At 46.6% G+C, this 22042-nt stretch overlaps 1 protein-coding gene across 4 annotated transcripts; it reads left to right on the forward strand.

Moving 5' to 3' along the window:
• The first annotated feature begins 107 nt into the window (after window positions 1-107).
• Window positions 108-21824, forward strand: ARFRP1 (ADP ribosylation factor related protein 1). Of its 4 annotated transcripts, none has more exons than XM_017833272.1 (8): window positions 108-195; window positions 1485-1587; window positions 1971-2058; window positions 2510-2592; window positions 3247-3328; window positions 3492-3562; window positions 8892-8992; window positions 10435-11398. In XM_017833272.1, exons 2-8 carry the CDS (start codon window positions 1495-1497, stop codon window positions 10520-10522), a joined length of 606 nt encoding a protein of 201 aa, XP_017688761.1. In that variant the 5' UTR covers window positions 108-195; window positions 1485-1494; the 3' UTR covers window positions 10523-11398. The 4 variants fall into 4 exon arrangements, with proteins under 4 accessions (XP_017688761.1, XP_017688762.1, XP_017688763.1 ...); XM_017833273.1 differs by having other exon boundaries at window positions 134-198; window positions 1488-1587; XM_017833274.1 differs by lacking the exons at window positions 108-195; window positions 10435-11398 and adding an exon at window positions 21737-21824 and having other exon boundaries at window positions 1488-1587.
• Window positions 21825-22042: the final 218 nt, after the last annotated feature.

The raw sequence follows: 22042 nt of genomic DNA on the forward strand, positions 1-22042 counted from the left end.
CGCCAACGCGTCAGCACGTTAGAGCTGGGGAGGGTGGTGTCGCTGTGCATTCTGGGAGTTGTAGTCCACCGAGACTTCCAGCGCCGACCCGACAGAGGCGCCGGGACTACAATTCCCAGAGCTCCGCGCGCGGGATGGCGGCGGTTGGCGGTGCTGGGTAGTCGTGAGACGCGGCGGCGGCGGCGGCGCCGGCGCCGGGGCAGGAGCAGCAGCCTCCGGCTTCGGGGCCCGGACCCCCACCCCCCCCCCCCGCGCGCGGCAGCGGCAGCGGCAGCGGCGGGGGCACGGCTGGGCTTGGGGCGGACCTGCCGGGCCGGGACTTGGCGCTGGGCCGTGAGGGGGAAATGGCGGTGAGGGCCCGTGTGCGCCTTCACCCCTGTCAGGCTGTGACAGGGAAGGAGGAGAGGGATCTCCTGGATATAGGGGGATCTCTCGGGTCACAGAGGAGCGGACCGGAGGTCGGGTACACCCTGGATCATGTCGGGGACGGCAGGAGCTCCCCCCTCGCACAGCTGGAGGTGAAGGGTCCCGATCCCACCTGTGCGGATCAAGCCCCCCCGCCCTGAGGTGCCCTTACCATGAAACCCCCGATTCCTGCCCTGGAGCGCTTTTATTTCCCTTTAGGTGACGGTGTTTGACTTCAAAGCGATCGCTTAACCACGCACTTGCTCAGAGGCAGCTGCCTCTCAGAGTCTCTGCCTTGAGGTTCCCTTTATCTGTGTTTGAACAGGGGAGTTGTTGCAATGGCATGTGAGTCAGCTGGAGCACTTGGTGGCAGTGCTTCCTGCAAAGCCTCTCTGCCTTGTGTGTGCAAATCCAGCAACTGAAAACACAAGTGTGGGCTTCTGCAGGTGCTGGTGTTGCTTTGATTCTCAGCTTTGTGGTTTTTTGCTGGGCAGCTCATGTGTCTGGTCTGTGAGATGACAAAGCACTGTTTGGTGGGTGCCACTACATAAGGCTGTTGCTGGATAAGGCTGAAATTAAGAAGAGAAATTATGTGCCTTTAGGATGCTCTGCACTCACTTCAGCCAATAGAGACCCCACAGTGCTTTTGTAGGGATTGGGAACAAGGAGGGGAGACTGGCCTGTGCATTCTTTCTTAAAAATACCTGCTCTGTGTATTTGTATGAGGTTCACTTTGTTTTCTGTGGGTCTTACATTTACTGCAAGGGGTGTTCAAAGTCTTCCTCAGCTCCCCTTTGAGAAACAAAGTTGTCAAGGGAGAGCTGAGTTTGCAGCAGGTGCTGGGCACTGTGTGCAGACACAGAGCTTCAGCCCTTTGGAAGATAATCCCTCCCTCGTGTGCATTTGAAAACTTGATCTTGAGCCATTTTCATGGTCTCTCTCGAATCTGTGATTTTTCCTGGGGTTACCCAAATGTGAGAGTTCCTGATGAAAGAGCAACGTCATTTATTTGTCTGGGGTTGGGAATGAGAGGCTTTTGGGAATGACCTCTTTGTTAATGAATTCCTGGCATTTTTTTGCAGGAGCAGGATGTATACACTGCTGTCAGGGCTCTATAAATACATGTTCCAGAGGGATGAGTACTGTGTCCTGATCCTGGGTTTGGACAATGCTGGTAAAACTGTAAGTGCTGTTTATCACCCTGTGGAGGGCACACACAATCCTAAACAGCCTCCAGAGATAAATCTTCCATCACAGGTCAATCTTTCTTCAGCCGTATCATGAGTTATTTTAGTGCTGTCACACCGAACAATCAACTTTCCCCCAGTACTTAAATTTAGCACAGGCTTTCAGGGATGTGGCTGAGGCTTTGGTAATCCCATAATCACCTATGATCCCTTCTTTCCTTGCTAAAATATGGAGCAAGGAGAGTGGTTTGTCCAGAATTAGGTAGGACAGTATCTGCTCTAGCAGGATTGTGCAGAAATTAAAAGGCAGGTTTGGGGTAGGATTGTCTCAGCAAGTAAAATATTTGGCAGTAAATACTTTGTCTCGTTCCTTTTCAGACCTTCCTTGAACAAACTAAAACCCGATTTAACAAGAACTACAAAGGGATGAGTTTGTCCAAAATCACAACCACTGTAGGCTTAAACAGTAAGTAAATCCATCTGGAATTTTTTCAGCTTTCCTGCACAGTTGGACAACAGCTGATTCTTGTTTGAAATATTTAAGAATTGACAAGGGCAGAATAGTTCCTGGAAGCAGAGACTGTACCTCCCAACTGCCCAGGTCTTTTTGTAGAGAATAAAATAGGCTTTCTTAGCTTAGGAGTGTAAAAACCCCATGAACCCCGTTTCAGTGCTATGCTCCAGCTAAATTTTACTGGAGTTCATTCTTTGGTCCAATTCTGATATTATTTACATGGTATGACTTTATATTTGTGGTCACTGTGCAGGTTTTGTTCTGTTGTTGCAAATAACCACTTCCTGTGATTTGTTCCCCTACAAACCTATCCTGCCTCGGATTTCTCAGTGGGGTTTGCAGGTGTTTGTGCTTTACAACACCTCCAGTTTTCACTGGATTGTCTTTCCTTCTTTCCCTCTAGTTGGTACTATTGATGTTGGCAAAACTCGGCTGATGTTCTGGGATCTTGGCGGGCAGGAGGAACTGCAGTCACTTTGGGACAAGGTTAGAGATGTGGGTTTATTTTATTTTAATTTATTTTATTTATGCAACTTGTCCAGAGGAGCTGTGGCTGCCCCATCCCTGGAAGTGTTCAAGGTCAGGTTGGAAAGGGTTGGGAGCAACCTGGTCTAGTGGAAGGTGTCCTTGCCCCTGGCAGAGGTTGGAACTGGATGAGTTTTAATGTCCCTTCCAACCCAAACCATTCTGTGTTTTATTTTAGACGTGGTTTTGTCTGTTTTAGAACTGAACCAGTACTATCATTTGGTAATCACACAGACTTATTTGTAACCCCAGTATTTAGCATCAACACTTTTTCAGAGATTCAACTATATCTGTACAAGATGAGCTAAGATAATACTTAATACTTGCATTATTGCTTACAGACGGCAATTACCAACCCATACCTGGGGCTTGTGCCATAGAGATAAGCTTTGGGGGGACACAGGTGAGCTTTCTCACCTGGTGTATTGAGCAAACAGAACAGGCAGCACATTCTGTTTGCCTCCATTCTCTCCCAGAGACACACCCTGGAAACAGCTGGCTCTAACTGGCTGATCTCTTCCGTGTGTACCAAAATTTTACCAAATTAAAATAAAATCAGGAAGAGGAAGAAACGGTCGCAGTGGATGGACACCAAGCTCTGTGTTCTCCTTGCAGTACTACGCTGAATCTCACGGCGTGATCTACGTTATTGACTCCACGGATGAGGAGAGGCTCTCAGAGTCTAAAAGAGCTTTTGGTGAGTACAGTGTGAAGAAAATTGACCCAAAAGGTTGTATCAAATGAAACTGTAATGCAAGAAGGAGCCTCTGGCTTCATCCCTCTGTCCAGATAGTCTGTGCCATGCGTCTGTACAACTTCAGAACTGGCTAAACCTCTGATTTTATTTCTGTGCTTTGTAGAGAAGATGATTACCAGCGAAGCTCTGGAAGGGGTTCCCATTCTGGTGTTGGCCAACAAGCAGGATGTAGAGGTAAGATTCTTGCAGATTTTAATAAATGAGCAAATAAGCCTTGGAAAGGTGAGCTCTGCATTCGTGTTAAATTTGTGCTGCATTCCTGGGCTGATCCTATGGGATTTTGCTGCCATGGGAAATACTTGCTTTGAATTTAGTTGGGTTTTTTTTCCAGTGACACAAATGAGCTTCCTACAGGCACATAGTTCTGAACTCTTTATGTAAACAGACCAAACTGCATAGCTATGGTTGGTCTTTCTCATACCGTGACTGGGTATATTGATACTGGTTTTTTCCTGTTTATTCAGAAAAAAAAAATAAATGTTTAGTGCACTTTGTTTATGCTGCTCTTTTAAAACCCAGGAACAGCACAACAAATGTATGTGAGGCATTATCATCCTTCTCCCACAACTTGATAAGATCTGTTCAATGAAACATTTGTTTGTCCTAAGGCATTCCATCTATCTCAGCAGGGAATGACGAGGAACGCTCTTTTCTGGTAACATAATTTAAATTCTTTCCAGCATATCCAAAACTGCAAAGGTCTTGGTTTGGATTTGCAATATGATTTAAATTATTTCCAGCACATCCGAACTGCAAAGGTCATGGTTTGGATTTGCCACGTTCGTGGGTGGTACAGTGTTTAGGTGACCCATCCAGGGCCATCCTCCTCTCCTCTGGAATGGAAAAAAGGGAAGAGAGTGCCTAAAGTGGTCATGGTGTTTTCCGTGTGTTCCTCCTGCTTCCCCCTGCGGTGTACCTGGAATTCCAGGACTGCAGCTCCAGTGATTCATCTCTAGATGGAGCCAGAGGCTTCCAATAGGATTTGGAGCACCAGCCCTGGCAGTTGGGATCAGTGTCTGTTCCAAAGTATGCAAATACTTCTCACCTTCTTCCCCTGGACTTTACACTTGTCCAAGTGATTGCACTTGTGGGAAGTACTTGAGACTTGCACAGAAATCACTTTGGCTTTACAGGAGGATTTGGTTACACTTCACATGTACAACACAACAGATTGAGTTTTGGATGATCATGAGATTGTCTAAGGGAATATCTAGTCATGGAATTAAGAGAAATGTAGTTCCATGTAAAACACAGCATGAGACTGAGACAGAACTCCTGATTTGTGGTCCTGACTTCGCTGTGGTCTCTGGGATGTGGGAAAATTGTCTTTTCTGTGTGGAAACCAGAATATTAACTCTCATATTTCCATGCAACACTAGAGCTGTGCTGCAGGGAGCAGCCTGCACTCTTGCCTTTAGAGCTGGAAAGCTGTTCCCGTTTTCCTTGTGGCTGTATATGCATGTTTTGTTATGGGCACACTGCAGACCCTGGCTTTTCTGGCACTCTAGTCAGACTAAAGACAAATAACTGAACAAGTGGACTTCTTTAAATGACTAGAAAGAGGTATTTGGAGCAGGCTCTCAAGATAAAAACTAATTGACTTCCTGCCCCTTCTGGAGGGTCCAAGACCAGCCCACTGACTTAGTGCCTTTATGCAGTGGTAGAACTGCAACAAGAGATTAGCAAAGCTAAACCCAATGGGGCTTTCCCTGTTTGTAACAAATACCTAAACTGGATGTTTTGAGGTTCACTCCTGCAGTCTGATCTTGGATATGCACACAGCGGAGACATCAGTGCTGTTAGCAAATCATTGAGGGGATATAGCTTATTTTTCAGTAGCTATTCAGATTCACTTAAGCAAGGGTTAGAAAACTTGGTGGCCTGGTTCTCTTCTTCCAGTGTAGCAGAATGGAAGACCTCTGGAATAAAACTGAACATTAAGGGATTGTCATTGGTAGAGATTTTTCTGCTCTGGATCTCCAGACATGTAACTGTAGTAGGGAATTCTCACCAGCATTCCTCTATCCTGGACCACGATAAGGGAAGATGAGTGGTATGTTAATCTTGCTGGGATTTGCAGGTGAATGATAATTCTGGATGGTGACTATTTATAGAGAGGCCAGCAAATACATCAGAAGTAGAACATCTGACATACTTGGGGTTTTTTGTGAAGTTTACATACCTCCCAGTAAGATAACAAAAGTTCTGACTCAATACTTGAATTTGCATGAGGTGTAAGAATTCTGCTGTGAACAGGCACCACTACCCCAAGGTTCATTGTATCCTCTCAGCACTGCCAAACACAAGTGGTATTTGGTCATATCAGGGGATGAAATACATTCAACAGACTGCAAAATACCAATTCAGACTCTTTATGGAATGGGCTGTTCACATTCCTGTTGTTTCTCTTTTAGTTCCATTCTGGTGATTGATTACTCTTGAGATGTCTGAAGAGGCTGCACTTGAGGTTTTATCCTGTAAGGTTTTATCCTGACAGGAGACCAAGCAGCAGCATTGTCTTTGATGAATGGATAGACTCTACCCTTTTTTGGCTAAAACTTGCCTTGCTGCTTGATAGATTTTTAGGTGAGCAATTGATGAGTCTTAATTTGGGTAATGCTGTTCCGAACCCAGTTGATAAAAAGAATTTGCTTTAGTCCTGGCTGTATTATACCTTGAGGGGCCTTCATGAAAAGATGTCTTACAGTGTTATTTTGGGGAAGCTGAGATGGAAATATGGTTTGTCATGTGTTGTGTGAGGTTCCTCCAAACCAGCTCCTGAAAGGTCACTGTGGGTTGTGTTATTGTAATGGGCACTGTTGATGTGGTCACAGGTCAAGCTTTTGAGTTACGTGGTTTCAGCTGAGAAACAAAACACATCTGTAAATAAATATTTTGTAATGTGTCTGGGGAGGTCTCTCTTGGGAGACAAGGGGAACTTGGAAGCCCCAGCTGACATTTTCCCCTGAGCATGAGAAGCTCAGGTGCCCCTTGCTGGAGTGACAGATAATCTGCCTCATCCTCTGCTGTAAGATGAGATTCCAGTTTGTGGCTTCCCCTCAAAGACTAAAACAAGGCTTGTCAACATTGGTGTTGTCCCTCTGCTGTGTTGCTCTACTGCATCTAGAGGGGAAAAAGTTATTCCACAGCACAGGAGTGGTGTTGTGATGCAGTGGCACCCTGCTGCAACAATGTGAAAGGTGCAGACTCTCCTCAGGAGCAAAACTCTGATGCAAGTTTCCATGGAGAGAGCCATGGCTGGACAGTTCTGTGGGAAGTGGGGCAGGCCATGGTTACACCAGAGGGTGGGAAAGGGAGGTGATGACAGTGGATTATACTGGGAGGAAAAAAAGGCTATAATTGTAAGCTGCACTGGGAAAACCAGACTCTCAAAGGATGGGTGAGGTGAAGGATGTGGGTTCTCTGTGCTCCTGGGTGTGTGCAGGTGTGCTGGTCTGCCAGCTGGTTTGGGGATGTTCGTTGCCTGATTGCTTTGCCTATGCAAGTAGAAATCAAGGACAGTCTGACTACTGTCTATTGCTATTTCCTACCTTGAACACTTTCATATTTATTTTAGAAATATTTTAAAATGTGTGATCATTCAGAAAAGGGGAAGTTGTTATACAATGATAATAAACTTAAAGCTTAAACTATATTTCAGAAAACATTTGCTCAGTTTCAGCTGCCTTGAGAGTTAGTCTTCCTGCTGCTAAGTTCTCATTGACTGAAAAGAAACAAAGATATAAAAAATAGTTCAAATTACTGACATGCAGCTCTTCCACCTTCCCATTTGTTGGGTAATTGATTTGTCCAGAGCTGTGGCTTAAACCAGGAGGCACTTGGACCTGCCTTTCTTACTGGGCAGTGAATGCCATACCAGACTAAAGCAGCATGTTTTACAAACCCATAGAGAATGGTTGGTTGGTTGTTGTCTCTTGCCCATCTTCCAGACCTGCTGGTATGAATTCCCACTCCCAAGTCCAGTCTGACTCCCTCTAAAGTCAGTATTTGGGTTTTTTTAAAATTAGCTATTTTTCCTGTGAGTGACAGTTCATTCATATGAACTGAGCCTTTTTCACTTGGCAGAAATCTTGAACTAAATTGTTAGGAATTTGGTGCAGTGATGTCAGTAACATTTTTGGATATGATTTCCAGGTCATTCATTGAAAGGGCAAGTTTGAAATGCAACTTGAGGTCATAAGAAAGTACAGTCATCAAAAGTTGCACAACTGATGGAGTCGAGGACAGTGGATGAACTGGGTGTAGTTAAACTCCTCTCAAGGCATTTCTTAAGAACCCTTCTTATTTATAAGCAGTGAAACCTGCTTACTTGTTGAATGGTTATCTCCATGGAAGTTTCTTGTATTTAATTTCTCCAGAACCAGGGATTTGCAAAATAAATGGCTGGTATCACTAATTTCCGTATTTCTGTTCTCTCAGGGATCACATCTGCTTGGCCGATCCTCAGGACCCACAAGGGTCCAATTTGGCATTTGTGTAAATTTGTAAACTTGTCCAAAGCGTGTATTTGGGCCTCATGGATGGGTCAAAGCACATATTTGAGCCATGTTGAAGGTACAGAATGTCCTTGCAGAGAGAGGAGGAAAGGTGGGCTCGTGGCCAGCTGAAGTGCTTAAATGGCTCATCCAGGACTTCTGAGGAAAAAGCAAGCACTGAGATCAGGGAAGGATCTAGAGGCTGGTGATTTCTCTTGTAGCTGCTTTGTGTGCTCAGGGAGGTGCAGGTCCAGACTTCACTAGGGCAGGTTTGCTTTTGTTGTGTTTATAGCTCTAAGAATCAGATTTTTGTGGTAACGCTGCGATTTGTGTCAGTAATGCACTTTTTTATCGGGGGGTTTAATGATTTGTGTGGTAAAGCCACTTCCCAGCAGCCTTCTGGAAGCCTCACAGAAGTTCAAGACCTGCAGAGGGTCAAGAGCACAGTGATATCAGGCATCAGAAAACATGCTGCATTCAGTGGTGCCAGCATTCCTCTGAATGCAGACAGACAGGTGCAGGGTGGCTGTGCCTGTAGTGGCAAGGAATGTGCTGAGAACTTGAAAAAAATCACATCCAAGCCATTTTGTGAGAGTGCCCAGGCTGCTGGCAAAGAGTCCGCTGGGCTTGCAGCAGGTCCAGTGTTTCAGAAGCCTTTGTAAATAGTAAATCTGTTGTAGTGTCCTGGTGGACAGAAGCTGTGTGTGATGATGGGGTGGGTTGGAAGTAGTATCCTGAGGGAGTGCAGGTTGTGCTCATTTTCAGGAATGTGTGCAAATGTGTGCACAAATGTGCAAACAGCATTCTCTTTAGTGAAAAAAGGAATATGTTAATTTTTTTGGAATGTAAAGAGGTGAATTTGCTGTGTTGGTGGGTGAGGGGTTTTAACCTCCCAGCATTGCCATCCTGACCGAAGCAGGACTGCAGACACGGTAGGATTTGTTGTGGAAGAGGGTCGCCATCTCTTGCAGCACAGAAAGCAAGCTCTTCTTTGGTTCCCTTTGCAGACTTGTCTGTCAATACCTGACATCAAGACAGCATTTAGTGACTGCATTAACAAAATTGGGAAGAGAGACTGCCTGACTCAAGCCTGCTCAGCCTTGACTGGGTGAGTATGAGAATGGATGGAGTTTTGGTTGACTGAGCAGCTGTGGGGTGTCACACACAGAGCAGCATTATGGGATTTACTAACCCCTGAAAGGGAGCTGGGCTTCCTCCCAGCACTGACTTGTGTGTGAACCCTGGACATGCACCAGGTCAGTAACTGCCTCAGTAAATCCTGCCTGTGAAACCGCATGGAAATGTACTGCTGGCTGAGAGCAACAGGACTTCTCCACACACAATAATCCTTGCAGGTGCTGGCTTGCTGCAGCTCCTGGCTTTTAAGTTAAGGAGTCAGTTGAAAATGCAGCTGTTGATGCCACTGCCAGAGAAATGGGGGGTGCTCTGCTGCTGCTGCTGCCATAATTACTCTCTTGCTTTCATATTCTTTGGTGTGCAGATGAGCTTTGTGATGTGGGTAATGTAACAGTCTCCAAGAGAGTTCTTACAAAGGGACGCCCGTTGGTTTAAAATTTGATGAGTAAAACAGACCAAAGTCTGGCTGTACACAGCTGCACGCCACGACCTTGACCAACCCACTGGATTCCTGACATCTCAGCGTCACTACTGCTCCTCGAATCTTGCAGTACTTTGGTTACACTTTCAGTTCTTTGAGTGAAAAGTGCTATTTGTTGCAAATTGAAAGTTCTGTTCCAGATGGCAGAAACACTCCTGGCTGAATTTCTGCCTGTGCTAAATCCAGAGCTTTGAGATTTCTTCTAAATCTAGCAAGAAATCTGTGTTATCATACAAGCAACTGCAAAAAAAACCCTCTTAAAAAACCTCTTAAACCATGAAAAAAATCTGTTGTCTGCATTGCTACAAAAAACACGTGCCATTAAGCAGATGAGTGACCAGAAGAACAATGGTTAAGCATTGACTGGAAGAGAAGTATTAGGTGAAAAGCAACCTTTTAAAACACTTCAAGTTTTGGTCTGTGTGGAATTTCCTTTCAAAATTCCAGTTTGAGCTTGCACTAAAACAATAAATAACTTGTGGAAGTCCTGGCTGGGGAGCTGTGCAGACCAGCGAGGTGGTGACTTGCTTGGCAGCCCCAGCACAGACAGTTAACAGAAAGATGGAACCACAACTGGAAGATCTGATGCAACTGATGTGAGGTTTGTGGCAAAATAACCTCAAACCAGCTGTCAGGTTTGTTTGATGCTTGTTCATCCCAAGGTTTCCACAGAGTCGGTGACTAAATTGGTTGTAGACATGTACAGACACCAGAAAAATAAAGGATGGAGTTTATATGCTGAGTTAGAAGAAATCAGATCCCTATTGTGTGCCTGTATGAGAAATAACACAGTAATGGCAATAAATAACTGCAGGGCAGAGCCCTTCCCTTTCTCTTGTAAGGGCTCAGGGCTTGCCTGAACCATGTTTCTGTTCTTGTTTGCTACTTGTTGATTTATTTTAAAACCTTATCTGCTTATCTTACTTCCTTAGCAAAGGGGTGAACGAAGGAATCGAATGGATGGTGAAGTGCGTGGTGAGGAATATCCACCGGCCCCCAAGAAAGAAGGACATCACGTAAGGAATTCCAAGTCAGCCAAGGAGCAGACAGTCTTTTTCCACACAGTTTTGTGTTCCCTTTAAAGAAGGTGATCCACTGGATTCCTATTACGCCTGATTCTTCCCTAAGTTTGGAGACAAATATTCTCTTTCCATGTCTAAAAAACTTGAGCCAAGGATTCCAACTGGGTGGGGGGTGGGAATCTCTTACATTAAGTGTTAAGTCTTTGGCTTGAGAGCATCCTATGTAGCAACCTACACATTGTTGCAGATGCAAAGGACTTAATTTTCTACTGTTTTACTTTGTGATTCCTGATTTGTTAGTCTAACAGGCTGGAGGCCAGTGACATGAAGGAACTCCTGAAGGAACTGTGTAGGTGAATGTGGGAGGGGAGGAGCAGCCTGGGGAATGGCTGTCCCTCCTAACTGAGAAGATCCCTTGCTGCTCCAGCCCCGTGGTGTCTGCAGGGTGTCACTGGCCCTGTTATGCTGCTGTTTGTGTAGTGGGGAGAAACAGTGTTGATTAGAACTTGATTTTCAGTCGGCATGAGGACTTGTAACTTTGAGCTGTGGTAAATTCAGACATGGAAGCCAGCAACTGCACAGTGGTCATAGGATCATGGAATTGTTAAGGTTGGAAAAGACCTCGAAGACCATCAAATCCAACTGCATGGTTGTACGCTGGTTGAAATGGGTATTCCTACCAGGACATGGACTCCAAAAGCACTGCCCTGCTCTGACTGCCAATCTCTTTGTTCATTCTCTTTAATCCTAAGAGTAATTGGGATCTTCTGTAACTGGAATGAATTGAGGCCCTCTCTGTGATCCTTCTTGGCCAAAAGCAGAACCTCTAGGCAGGGAGAAATCAGTATGCAATAAAGCTTCCTACTTCTTTGAACTTCTCTGGCTGAAACAAGTGATGTTTGGGAATAGCAGAACTTAACCCTCTAGTTTTTTGAAATGTAAGAAAGAACAGACAGGCAGCACTCCAAGTCACACAGTGCTCAGTTCTTACCTCACCTACTCAGCTAGATCTGCTGATGTATCACTAACATTTCCCTGAGTATCTCATTTTACATGAATTCGATGGTGGTTTGGCAGTGGGTTTGTCAGTTGTTCCTGACCTGGTTTAGTTACTCCTGGTGCTGTTTGCTCACAAAAGGAAGGGGCCATTAATCAAGGTGTACTTGAGCATGTCAGCAGTATTTGTTTAAAGTCTGTGGGTTGGTGCGTGTCAAAGAACTTTCTGCCGGGTTTTTCGCGTGCAACTCACTGCAGATTTTTTTTTGAGAGACAACATTCATTCACTCACATTTAGGTCAAAGGAGCAGCTGGGCTGTGTCGTTAAACACTTGAAGTCAGTGGAAATAGTTGCAAACTGGGAAGCAGAATCTTGCTTTTCCTTGCTTAAGTAAGGCTCTTGCAGACCTACTGACCCGGTCAGGTGTCTTGGTGTGCCCTGCGAATGTGGAGGATCCCTTGGAAATCCCTCACCCACTGTAGGAAGTGGCACTTTCTCTGGCTGCTGCACGTGATGTAGCGCCGAGATTTTCAAGAGTACAAAAGTTTTGGAGACCCAGTGGCCACTGATCATCAGGGAAATCTCTCTCACTGGGCTGCCTTGGAAAGCCTGACTGTTTTCCAGGTGACTTTGTGGCCCTGGCTGTTTTAGTTGATAGGGTTGGTACTGACAATTAAGATGTAAAGCGGTAACTAGTGAACAAAAATACCTTGCTGAGAGACAAATTGCTTCAGTCAATTAGCTTGTGTTGTCAATTAGTCTGTGTTGTGGGACACCAGGGGTTTTCCAAGCTTTCCACATACTCTTTTCAGATCTCTTGATCTCCCTATTCCCTGGGAGACCAGGAAGGAAAAAAACAGTTTCTAGACACAGATTGATTTGTTGCCCACATCATCAGGGGTCTTAAATTAAAACAAATGTTTTGAGCTCGGGATTCCAAGTTCTCAGGCGTGGGAGAGCCTTTCTCCCACAGACATGCCTGAGCTGTGGTAGGTTTGTATGAACCATATATGGTAGGTATGTGATGGTCATAACAAACCAGGGAGGATTTCTCTGAAACCAGCAGTGAAAAGGTCACTCTGATTCACAGCTTCCAGAGCAGTATCCCAGCAGGTACCAGGTGGGACATTTTTTATATTTTGATCGTAACTTTAGTAATTTATCCCGTTTTAGACTTACAGGAACCACAGACTTATTTAAAATGCTTAAGTGACCCCCACCCCCACCAGACCTCAACCAAAGCAAGGACATTTCCGAATAGTTCAAATGAAATCAAGTTTTCAGATTTTTAATACATTTGCATTGGACCTATTTTGCCCGTGCCAGCTCACAGCAACGTACTTCTCTGAAGAGCTGCTTTGTCTTCCCAAGGTGAAACATCCACTCAGTAATCCCTGTTATCATGCTGTACGTGAGATAAAGGTAAGTGTCTAATAAGCTAGGCAGTGATTCCTCTTGCCATATTTGAACATTGGCAGATGGTTACATTTCTCTCACCCATCTGGAATTTCCTACGCAAAGATTTATGGTCTGGGAGCAGCGGGAGGCAAGAGCTAAAAAAACACTTCTAAGGCTTTTAGAGTCCCAGTGAATCTGCGAATCCCAGTGCTGTCTGTGTGCTGGCAATCCCATCTTCGTTTGGAACTCTGAGAAGACACAGAGTAACTGAGTTACAGCATTTTGGCTGGTACAACCTAATCTCGTCCTGTGCTCACACGAGGCAGCAGTGACATGGGGCCTGACATCTGGGGGATGCTGATGTCAGAGCTTATCCCACTTCCCAGGACATCCTGTCCCACAGAACCAGGGGAAAAATACCAGGACAAGTCAGACACAGCTTCATGTTAAGTCCAACATCCTAGTCCAGGCTCTGGCCAGTAACATCTGGTGAAGGTAAAGCAAACAGGCTGTTTGGGGACTGTGCCCTGGCCATCCTTCCTACTCTGCCGAACTTAAATCAGCCCATCATAAAGAAGTGGACCTAATATGCAGTGCTGCAGGGTGGCTTTGTTCCTAATTGAGCTATTTTTAGTCTTTTCTTCGTTAAGATCCTAATTCTATTCTGCTGACACATCCAGCACATCCATCGGTTTGTTTAGAGAAGGGATCTGCTGTTACACATACAGATCACAATCTCGAGCAAGTCTCCTCAGCAATGATGTTTTAGCTGAGCATGAGCCTGTTGGGTTAGTCAAGATTTCCAGAAGTGCTCATGATTCACTGACTGAGATACCAGTGCACATTTGGAAAATGTAAGGTTGCAGCATTCCTCAGCTAAAAACCTGCATTAAAGTATTCAAAGGATTCTGAATTGATGTAGGCATTTCACTGTATTTTGGAACAGTATCCTGGGATGTCTCTGCTGGCAAGTGGTATTAATTCAAGGAGAGAACTTCTAGAGAGGTCTGCTAAGGAAGGTAATGAGTGGTACTGTAACTGCTCTTGGCAATTATCCCTTCAAATTAAAAAAATTTGATTAATGTGGATGGTAATTCCTGGCAGCCACAGCCAGCAGTATCAACATGTGGAGGACATGAAACATCAGGGCTCTGCATCCAGCTCTGCTGCAAGTCTTCACCTTTTACCCAAAGCAGCACCACAAGCTGAGTTGCCTTCAGCCTTGGGGCTGCCTTCAGCCTTGGGGCTGCCTTCAGCCTTGGGGTTGTTTTCAAACTCCTGAGTATTTGTCTGTAGGTTTCCCAAAAGCAATTCGGACAATCAAGAAAGACAGAGTGAACTGACCCTGCCATGCAGACGGTTTCTAGGTCAGGTGCCCTCTCAAAATTCCCTTCTGGTACAGATTTCTATTCAAATGTGTCTGAAATCTCTCTCCAGGGAGATAAGAGGCAATGGGGAGGTGGGAAGAGCCATCGCCCTCTGCTGAGCTCTTATCAGGACCAATGATGTCAGAGAAACTAGGACAGGTGCTTTTTCACAATGGAATTTTACACCCATTGGAAATCCCATGTAAAACATTCCTGGTGGATAACACAGTGATTTTTTTCTGGACTTTGTCGTTTCCTGTAGCATTGCCCTTGGGTTTTGTTCCTTGTACTTCTGAAATCCCTTAAGAGTTATTTTTCTGCTCCTCTGGTAAAACCAGCTTTTGTGAAAACTCCTGGGGGCTTTCCATTAGTTTCTTTACATGCACTTTGCCCTTTTTTATTCCAAACCACCTTCACAAGGCTCTAGTCCCAGCTGTCAGTAGTGTCTGCTCTTGTACAACTTCGTCTGCACAACTTACATCTGATCACAAGCCTTCACTCCTGACAACCATTACCTCAGAAGGGAGTGATGCTTGAAATTCCTGGTAAAGCAACAAGTTGGTACTGAAAAGGATCAGACTTCATGGAAAATGACAGAGATCTGGCACAGAAAACATGGACAGCACAATATGCAACATTACTAGGGAAAAATTAGCTAAAGTTTTTCCATAACCTAGGAGCTCATTAAGTGGAAACAAGGAGAGGAGAAACATTGGTAGTTTACACTGTGCTGGAATTCTGCCTGACATTTGTTTTTAAACACGTACAATCACTTTCTGGAGGCAGGAATCTCCTCATTCCTTCTCGGTTGCACTCTACTTACAGCTGCTGGTGGCAAATGAGTTTCAACATTTCCTTGTTGTCATTAGTGTCCTCTTGAATACCACATTGCTCACATGCTTTTTTGAGGATGTCCTTGCACTGTCTCACCTTTCCCACATGTTACCCGGTGTACTTGCCTTGAGACAAAATCCTTGCTGGACCAGTACTTTACTAACACTACTAACTCATGAGTAGTAACTTCTTTCTGTGTTCGGGCCATCTTGTCTAGGCTGTGCTTTTGCCAAGAAAGTTTGGACCAGATGATCCAGGAGGTGCCTTCCAACCTGGGATTCTGTGATTGTATGGTTCTCCATCCTTTGAAGTGTACATCCTTCAGCTGAATGCATTTCATGCTGAACATTTGGAGGAACTAATCCAAGCCTCTGACCCAGTGCAGCCTTAAGCCATCTGTATTCAGTACAGATGGCCTCAGAACTGCTCTGAGGGTAAACTAAATTCAGTGTGAAATTAAGCGTATCTTTAAGTGCTTTCCTGAAACAGAAACCTCTGGAGTTGTTTCTGTTGTGTTCCAGTTCAGGTCACAGCCAGGAACTCCTCTGCCAGTTCTCAGAAGTCAAAGAACCTGATACTGTCTCATTGGAGATTTCCTTCAGAATTTTTTTTTTCTTTTTTGAGTTATGCTCCCACAAAGAGTAAAAGGGTTCCACAAGGCATTCATAAGGAGGAATAAGGAATTTGTTGTTCCCAGAAGCTGGTATATTACGAACAGCACCTCCTGTAACAGTAACAGGCAAAGGAATGCAGGGTCATTTTGTAGAATCATAAAATATCTTGAGTTGGAAGGAATCCACAAAGATCACCAAGTCCTACTCCATGCTGAACTTTTGCTGGGTTTTGTGACCAAAGCCCTTCAGATGGGCTCTTCTGCCAGGGGAACAAGAGGACCTGGGGGATATGGAGGGGTGTCCTGCCCTGTTGAAAGATTTTACTCCTCTGACACAAACAAGGCTTGTTTCTACATGAAATATTTGTGGTTACATGTCATAACCCCAGTATCAGCCACCATGCTGTGGCAGGGGAGCTTTGCCCTGGACAGGACAGCAGTGGGGTGAAGGCAGCTGTGGCTTCCTGGAGAAGGACAACAGCTGAACCAAAACCAACTGATCCCACGCAGTGAGGGTTAAGATCTCCCAGGTCTGCACCCACGTCCTCAGGGTGGTGGAAATTTTGACAGCTCATCTCCATGCCATGAGAAGAGGCAGGATCATGGGATAGCTCACATCACAGGCTATGAAAGACTAGTAACTGTCTCGTGAGTGCACCTGGTGTATCAAAGGGGATCTCTGTAAACAAGAGGTGCTGAATCACAGGCAAGGTTGTTCCTCCCTGACATGAGAGCAAACAACAGATGAAACTGAGCGAAAGAGGAACTTGGGGTTGATCTTGTCAGAGCTAATTTGTCCTTTCAGATTCAGAGTCATGGAATGGGGAATGTACAGTCCTGTTATTACCCCTCAAGTTTCCCAGCTAAAGAATTCTAGTCTTAACTTACAGGAAGACCAAGTCCAATACATCACCTCCCAAGCTCCAGTATCACAGAGGGAAGCAGAGACAGAAATGAAAACCAGCAGCAGGGAATCTGTGTGATCTGACTGAGGCTGAATGGAGCAAGTCCCTGATGCCAGTCTGGACCCTGCAGACCTTTATCTGGTCCCTTATGCTTCCCAGTCAAAAACACCCTGAAGCCCACATGCCTGAGACTCAGCAGCACTGACCACCCAGCACACATCCTTGCTGAGCTCATGTCTTCACAGCAATAGCTGGGAAGTCATCATTCCCTGTGTTTCCATAGGAAAATGATCGAGTCTCCTGGCTCCACTCACATGTTACAGCTAAGCCACCACACTGCTGGAGCTCCTCTGTGTTCAGAGCACGTGGGAGAGCACAGGATCCTGATGCACTGAGTGCTCAGTGCTCTTCCTGGGTGAGCAATGACAAAAGACACCAGGACCTCAATGGGGACCTCAGTTCTCCCCACATCCTCATGGCACTGTGAGGTCTGGAATCCCCAATACTGCTTAGTCAGATACAGCAGGTTTTCTGTCCTCCCTCCCTAGATGTTGTGTAATTGGAAAAAGCCTTTGTTTTCAAGGGCAAGCAAACAGTTGCTCGGGGAAGTCTCCTCTTGACTCAGACAATAACACAGCAAGGGCTTGTGGTTCTAAGCAGCAAGGGTGTTGTGTACAGATATTGTAGCTGTGGCCATGACTGTGTTACCCAGAAAACTCCTGTAAGTTAAAGGGCATCAGAAGGTTTACTAATGTTCTGATTTTATTCAAACTAAGGGCAGACAGTGCCCAGAACCTGAGCATTACAGTCTGAGTACCTTGGGAGCCAGGTCAGGGGAGCCAAAAAGTGTCTGATCTAATAGAATCAGAGAATATCCTGAGTTGGAAGGGACCCACAAGGATCATCAAGTCCAGCTCCTGGACCCGCACAGGACACTCCAACAATCCCAGCATGTGCCTGAGAGCATTGTCCAAATGGCTGTTGAACTCTGGCAGCCCTGGGGCTGTGATCACTGCCCTGGAGAGCCTGTTCGGTGTCCAACCACCCTTTGGGTCCTTTTCCTAATATCCAACCTAAACCTTCCCTGACACAGCTCCAGCCATTCCCTGTCTGTCACTGCTCACCAGAGAGCAGAGATCGGTGCTGCCCCTCTGTTTAAAATATGTATCTAAATAGAAGAAATGTGCAGCAGACGTGACTTTTTGCTGGATGAATCCCTGCAAGTGATATTTTAAGCCTCTCAATGCAAAACTAAGCTCTCCTGCGAAGGACAACTGGACTCCCAACACTTGTTTGGAAGCAAACACTGGGAATAAGTGAAAATGACAGTGTTGTGCTCTGTAACTGCCACAAGAAAACAGATCCAAAGTTTTGTTAAAAAAAGACAATTTCATGTTAGTATTTCTCTAGCTACCTTTTAAAATTGTTGACTCAGTGATACAGGAATGTCTGAAAAAGTCTGCTGAGTACTAAATATTCCCGAGTAATTGAATCTACTCAGGGTGATGGCGATGAAAGGTACTGTCATCTGTTCTGGCCTTACTCAGCAGCAGATAGCAATAATTTGCTTTTTTTGAAACATGATTACTCCAAAGACCTCCCAACACCATTTCATAGAAGATCATAGAAGACCATTAGTTCCAACTCCCTGCCATTTTACAGAGGGAAGGAAGGGCCCTTTGGGGATCAACGCAGGCAGTGAGAGGAGGGGTGGGAGGTGACCCCCCCCAGCCCACGCTGCACCCCATGCCCAGACACATCTCTAAAGTGGAAACCCTCTACTTGCAGAGTTTTTCATTGAGGTCTTCACAGTTTCATTAATTTATCAGTCAGATTCTTGTTTTGGTTAACCTGAGGCAAAAATTCACATTTCATTAAAAGAGATAGGAGGAGAAATGCTCAGGGGGCAGAGTTCCTCCCAGCCCTGGCTAAATGCAGATCAGTGGTATGAGCCACACTCAGCCCAAGAGCACCTGGTCCATGTCCTCACTTGGCCACTGACTTGTCACGGGGCTCCCTCACCTCTTGGTTTCCCTGTGTCCACCCGGACCCAGCTGGGACCCAGTCACCTGCTGTGCCTCCTCTTACTCACTCTTGGAGACTCCCCACTCTCTGGACACTCCTTGAACACAGAAGGGAACAGAAGTTATAAATGCAGAAGGGGAAGAAATGAGGGCAGGGACTGAAGTGAGACCCAGTGGGAGAAGAGCAGCTCCCAACGTCCACGTTCTCTGTCCCACAGGTTGGGCTGCCCTGCACACCTCAGCCATCCCTGCTCCTGCCCTAGGACAGGATCCCTGCACACCTCAGCCATCCCTGCTCCTGCTCTAGGACAGGATCCCTGCACACCTCAGCCATCCCTGCTCCTGCCCTAGGACAGGATCCCTGCACACCTCAGCCATCCCTGCTCCTGCTCTAGGACAGGATGGACTTTCTCAGGATCACCTCTACTTCTCCAACACGGCTGGCACTGTCCCCCTCCAGGAGTGGCACTGGGGAGTTCGGTCCCATCATTTGGTCACTGCAGAAGCAGCAGTGAGGGACAAGTCTCAGCAGGGCAGTTTGGACACACAACACAGGAGATTACAGCCAGAAGGGAAAATGCTACAGTCAGAAGGTTAGAAGTGTGCTTCAAAACAAGACAAAATCAGCAGCTCTGGAATAGTGATGGGAGAATTTAAACAAGTTTGGTGTGTGCCAGCACTCCCTGAGTCCTCTCCCACAGTGTTGGGAGGGCTCAGCCCACTGTCACCACTGAGTGACACAGGAGGGTGGGGTCAAGGGGAAATCTGCAGGCAGGAGAGTGAATTTACTAATCTTGTGAAAAGGTGGCAACCCCGGGGCCGAGAGGGCTGCAGGCTGCATTGACAAGCTGGATTATGCGCTTGCATTGGTTCCATCCCCTCTGTATCCCTCTGCACACCTGAGAAAATCCCCGCCCTTGTTTTCCTCCAGCAATCCTGGCTCTACCTGCTTGTGAGGTCAAGACGTGACCTCACCAGAGAAACTCACGCTGACTCCTTCCACTCATGTTAATCATTCACCTAAACCCGTTCCAAGCCCTTGGAGCTGGACCAGCACTCGCGGCGCTCTCCTCCCACAAAAGAGGAACGTGTCCTGGCGGCTCCTGTGACGAGCAGGCCAGGAGCACGTCAGCTCCTGCTGCTGGTGCTCTGGGCTTTGAGGCATCACCGCCAACCTGAGTCACTGCCACACCTGGCTGTGGTGAGAGGTGGCCGAGGAGCCCACGGCACCGACCTAACCCACCTCAGCACTTTAAACCAACCAAATCATTTTGTGGGAGTTTATCCCATTTTAAGCATTTAACAGCCTGACGTGGAGAGCAGCATGGGCTTGGGCTTTCTATGTAGTGCTTGTAAGCATTTGGAAAATTATCTTCTGTGTACTAAATATCTGAGTCATCCCGGGAGAGCGCTGCATCCACTTTTAGATGTTACCATGTGCTGTCCTCAGCCACAGCTTATGAGTAAAGAGTCACTTAAACCATCAGGAAACAGCTCACGATGCTGACTCTTCCTCTTCTCTCTCCTGACTCTTCCTCTTCTCTCTCCGGGCTTTGGAAACTTCAGTGGAAACCAAAAGGGATTTTCATCCTCTTGAATTCAATTAGCTGAAAAGGTGAAATATCTCACGATCAGCTCGAGGGTGGTTTGGGAATGCTTGCCTTGGTCCGGGTGTTGGGTGGTGGGAGCAGATGTGGGAGGAGCTGGGGCTGGCACCATGCAGTGCTCATCCTGGCTTTTCCAGCAAAGCCTGTTTCCTGGAGGCTGAGCAGAACTCATGTGCCAGGGTGTTTGGCCGCTGTTATAACGGTCAGTATTTACCAGAACCTTCCCAGTCATCCTGTCTGTGAGAAAACTTCCTGGCGCAGAAATTCCAGCTAACTCAGCAATGAGGGGACTTAGGTCAGGGAGAGACCCGGGGAGAGGCTCCAAACCACCTCAGCATCAGGAGACACCCTGGCAGAGCAAGTCACACTGGTGGCACCAAACCAGGGAGCTGCTGCTGGCCCAGGGCATCACCCCCTCCCCAGCCCCTCGGTGCTGCATTGGCTGGGGGCAGCAGGGGCAACCTGGGAGTGCAGAACTCTTTGACGCGATCTGGGCCATCCCCAGTTAATTAATCACCCTCTCCTGCCCTGGCAAGCTGAGGTCTGTGGTTCCCACTGCAACCTGGCACAGCACATGGGTGCCAGACATTCATCATCCTCCTCCAAGGAGGGGTCAGACATGGTGGGCCCACACTTCGTGCTGGGAGGGCCACGAGGCTCAGCAAGGCATCACTTCTCAGGAAGATGGGGAGCAGCTGAGGCTCTCCTCTCCCTTCCACACCTACATGGGGTGTTTAACCCCTTGGAGTCACAGCTGTGGGCCACGAACTTTGGCAAACCTCTGGGTGAGAGCAAGCCTGTCAAAGCATCTGCTGCATCTGCTCTATCTGAAGGGACAAAGAGTCTGTGCAGACTGGTGCCCAGGTGGGACAGAGCACTCACGATGGTTGGTAAACCCCCCAAAATAATAAAAAAGACCCAAAACTTCCCTCCTCTGCACCAGCATTCAGCAGAAAAAAAAACATTTCCTGGGCTCTTCTCCATGGCTGCTCTGCTTCCACCTCTGCCAGTGTCTGATCAGATCCAGAGCCCTCGGCCATGAGGCATTGCCAGAACAACCACAGCTCATCCAGGAGTTCAAGAGCCAGAGCTGGCTCCCTGTGTAGCTGCTGGAAGCCTTCAGCCCACACCCCAGGTTTTGCCTTGCTGGTGAGAAGGGCAGCAAGCTCCAAGGACCACACAAAGCGTCCCAGGACCCTGAGCTGAGCCACCAGGCCCCATAGAGACTTCCAGCTCAGATCTGAGGTCTTCTATCACAAAAAAATACAGTGAGAAGGCACCTCTTTCTCTTCAAAAGTCACCCAACTAAACCAGGATCTAAGATAATGATTATCAGCTTCTTGCCAATAATATTCTCATTTTCCCTCCTCCTCAACTTCCACATATTTGAAGAAGCCACGGTGGTGTGGATGAAGAACAGGAGGTGGTTTCTGCACTTAACAACCCTCCATTCTTGTTCCATTTCAGACTAAGGACACGGAATCCTTTGTGCTGAGTCAGGACTAACTGCAATGCAGCAGGATGGGAATCCTTCAAGGAGCTGCAGCCAATGCTGGAGGCTCCGGCTGCTCCTGCCTTCAATCCCTCAGCTCTGAGTGTCCTGCCTTGCACTCTGCCTCAGAGAAAACTGTGTGGGGGCACTTCCACATAGCACATGCTTCAGAGAGCTTTAAATAGCTCCAAGTTGGGGGAAAATATTCCTCTTTTGAACCGCAAACTATTCCTGGCAACTGCTTAGTTAAAAAAGAGCTATAAAAAGTCCAGCTCATTCAA

Source organism: Lepidothrix coronata, unplaced genomic scaffold (assembly GCF_001604755.1).
Source record: "Lepidothrix coronata isolate B3197 unplaced genomic scaffold, Lepidothrix_coronata-1.0 Scaffold212, whole genome shotgun sequence".
NCBI classification, from domain to species: Eukaryota; Metazoa; Chordata; class Aves; order Passeriformes; family Pipridae; genus Lepidothrix; species Lepidothrix coronata.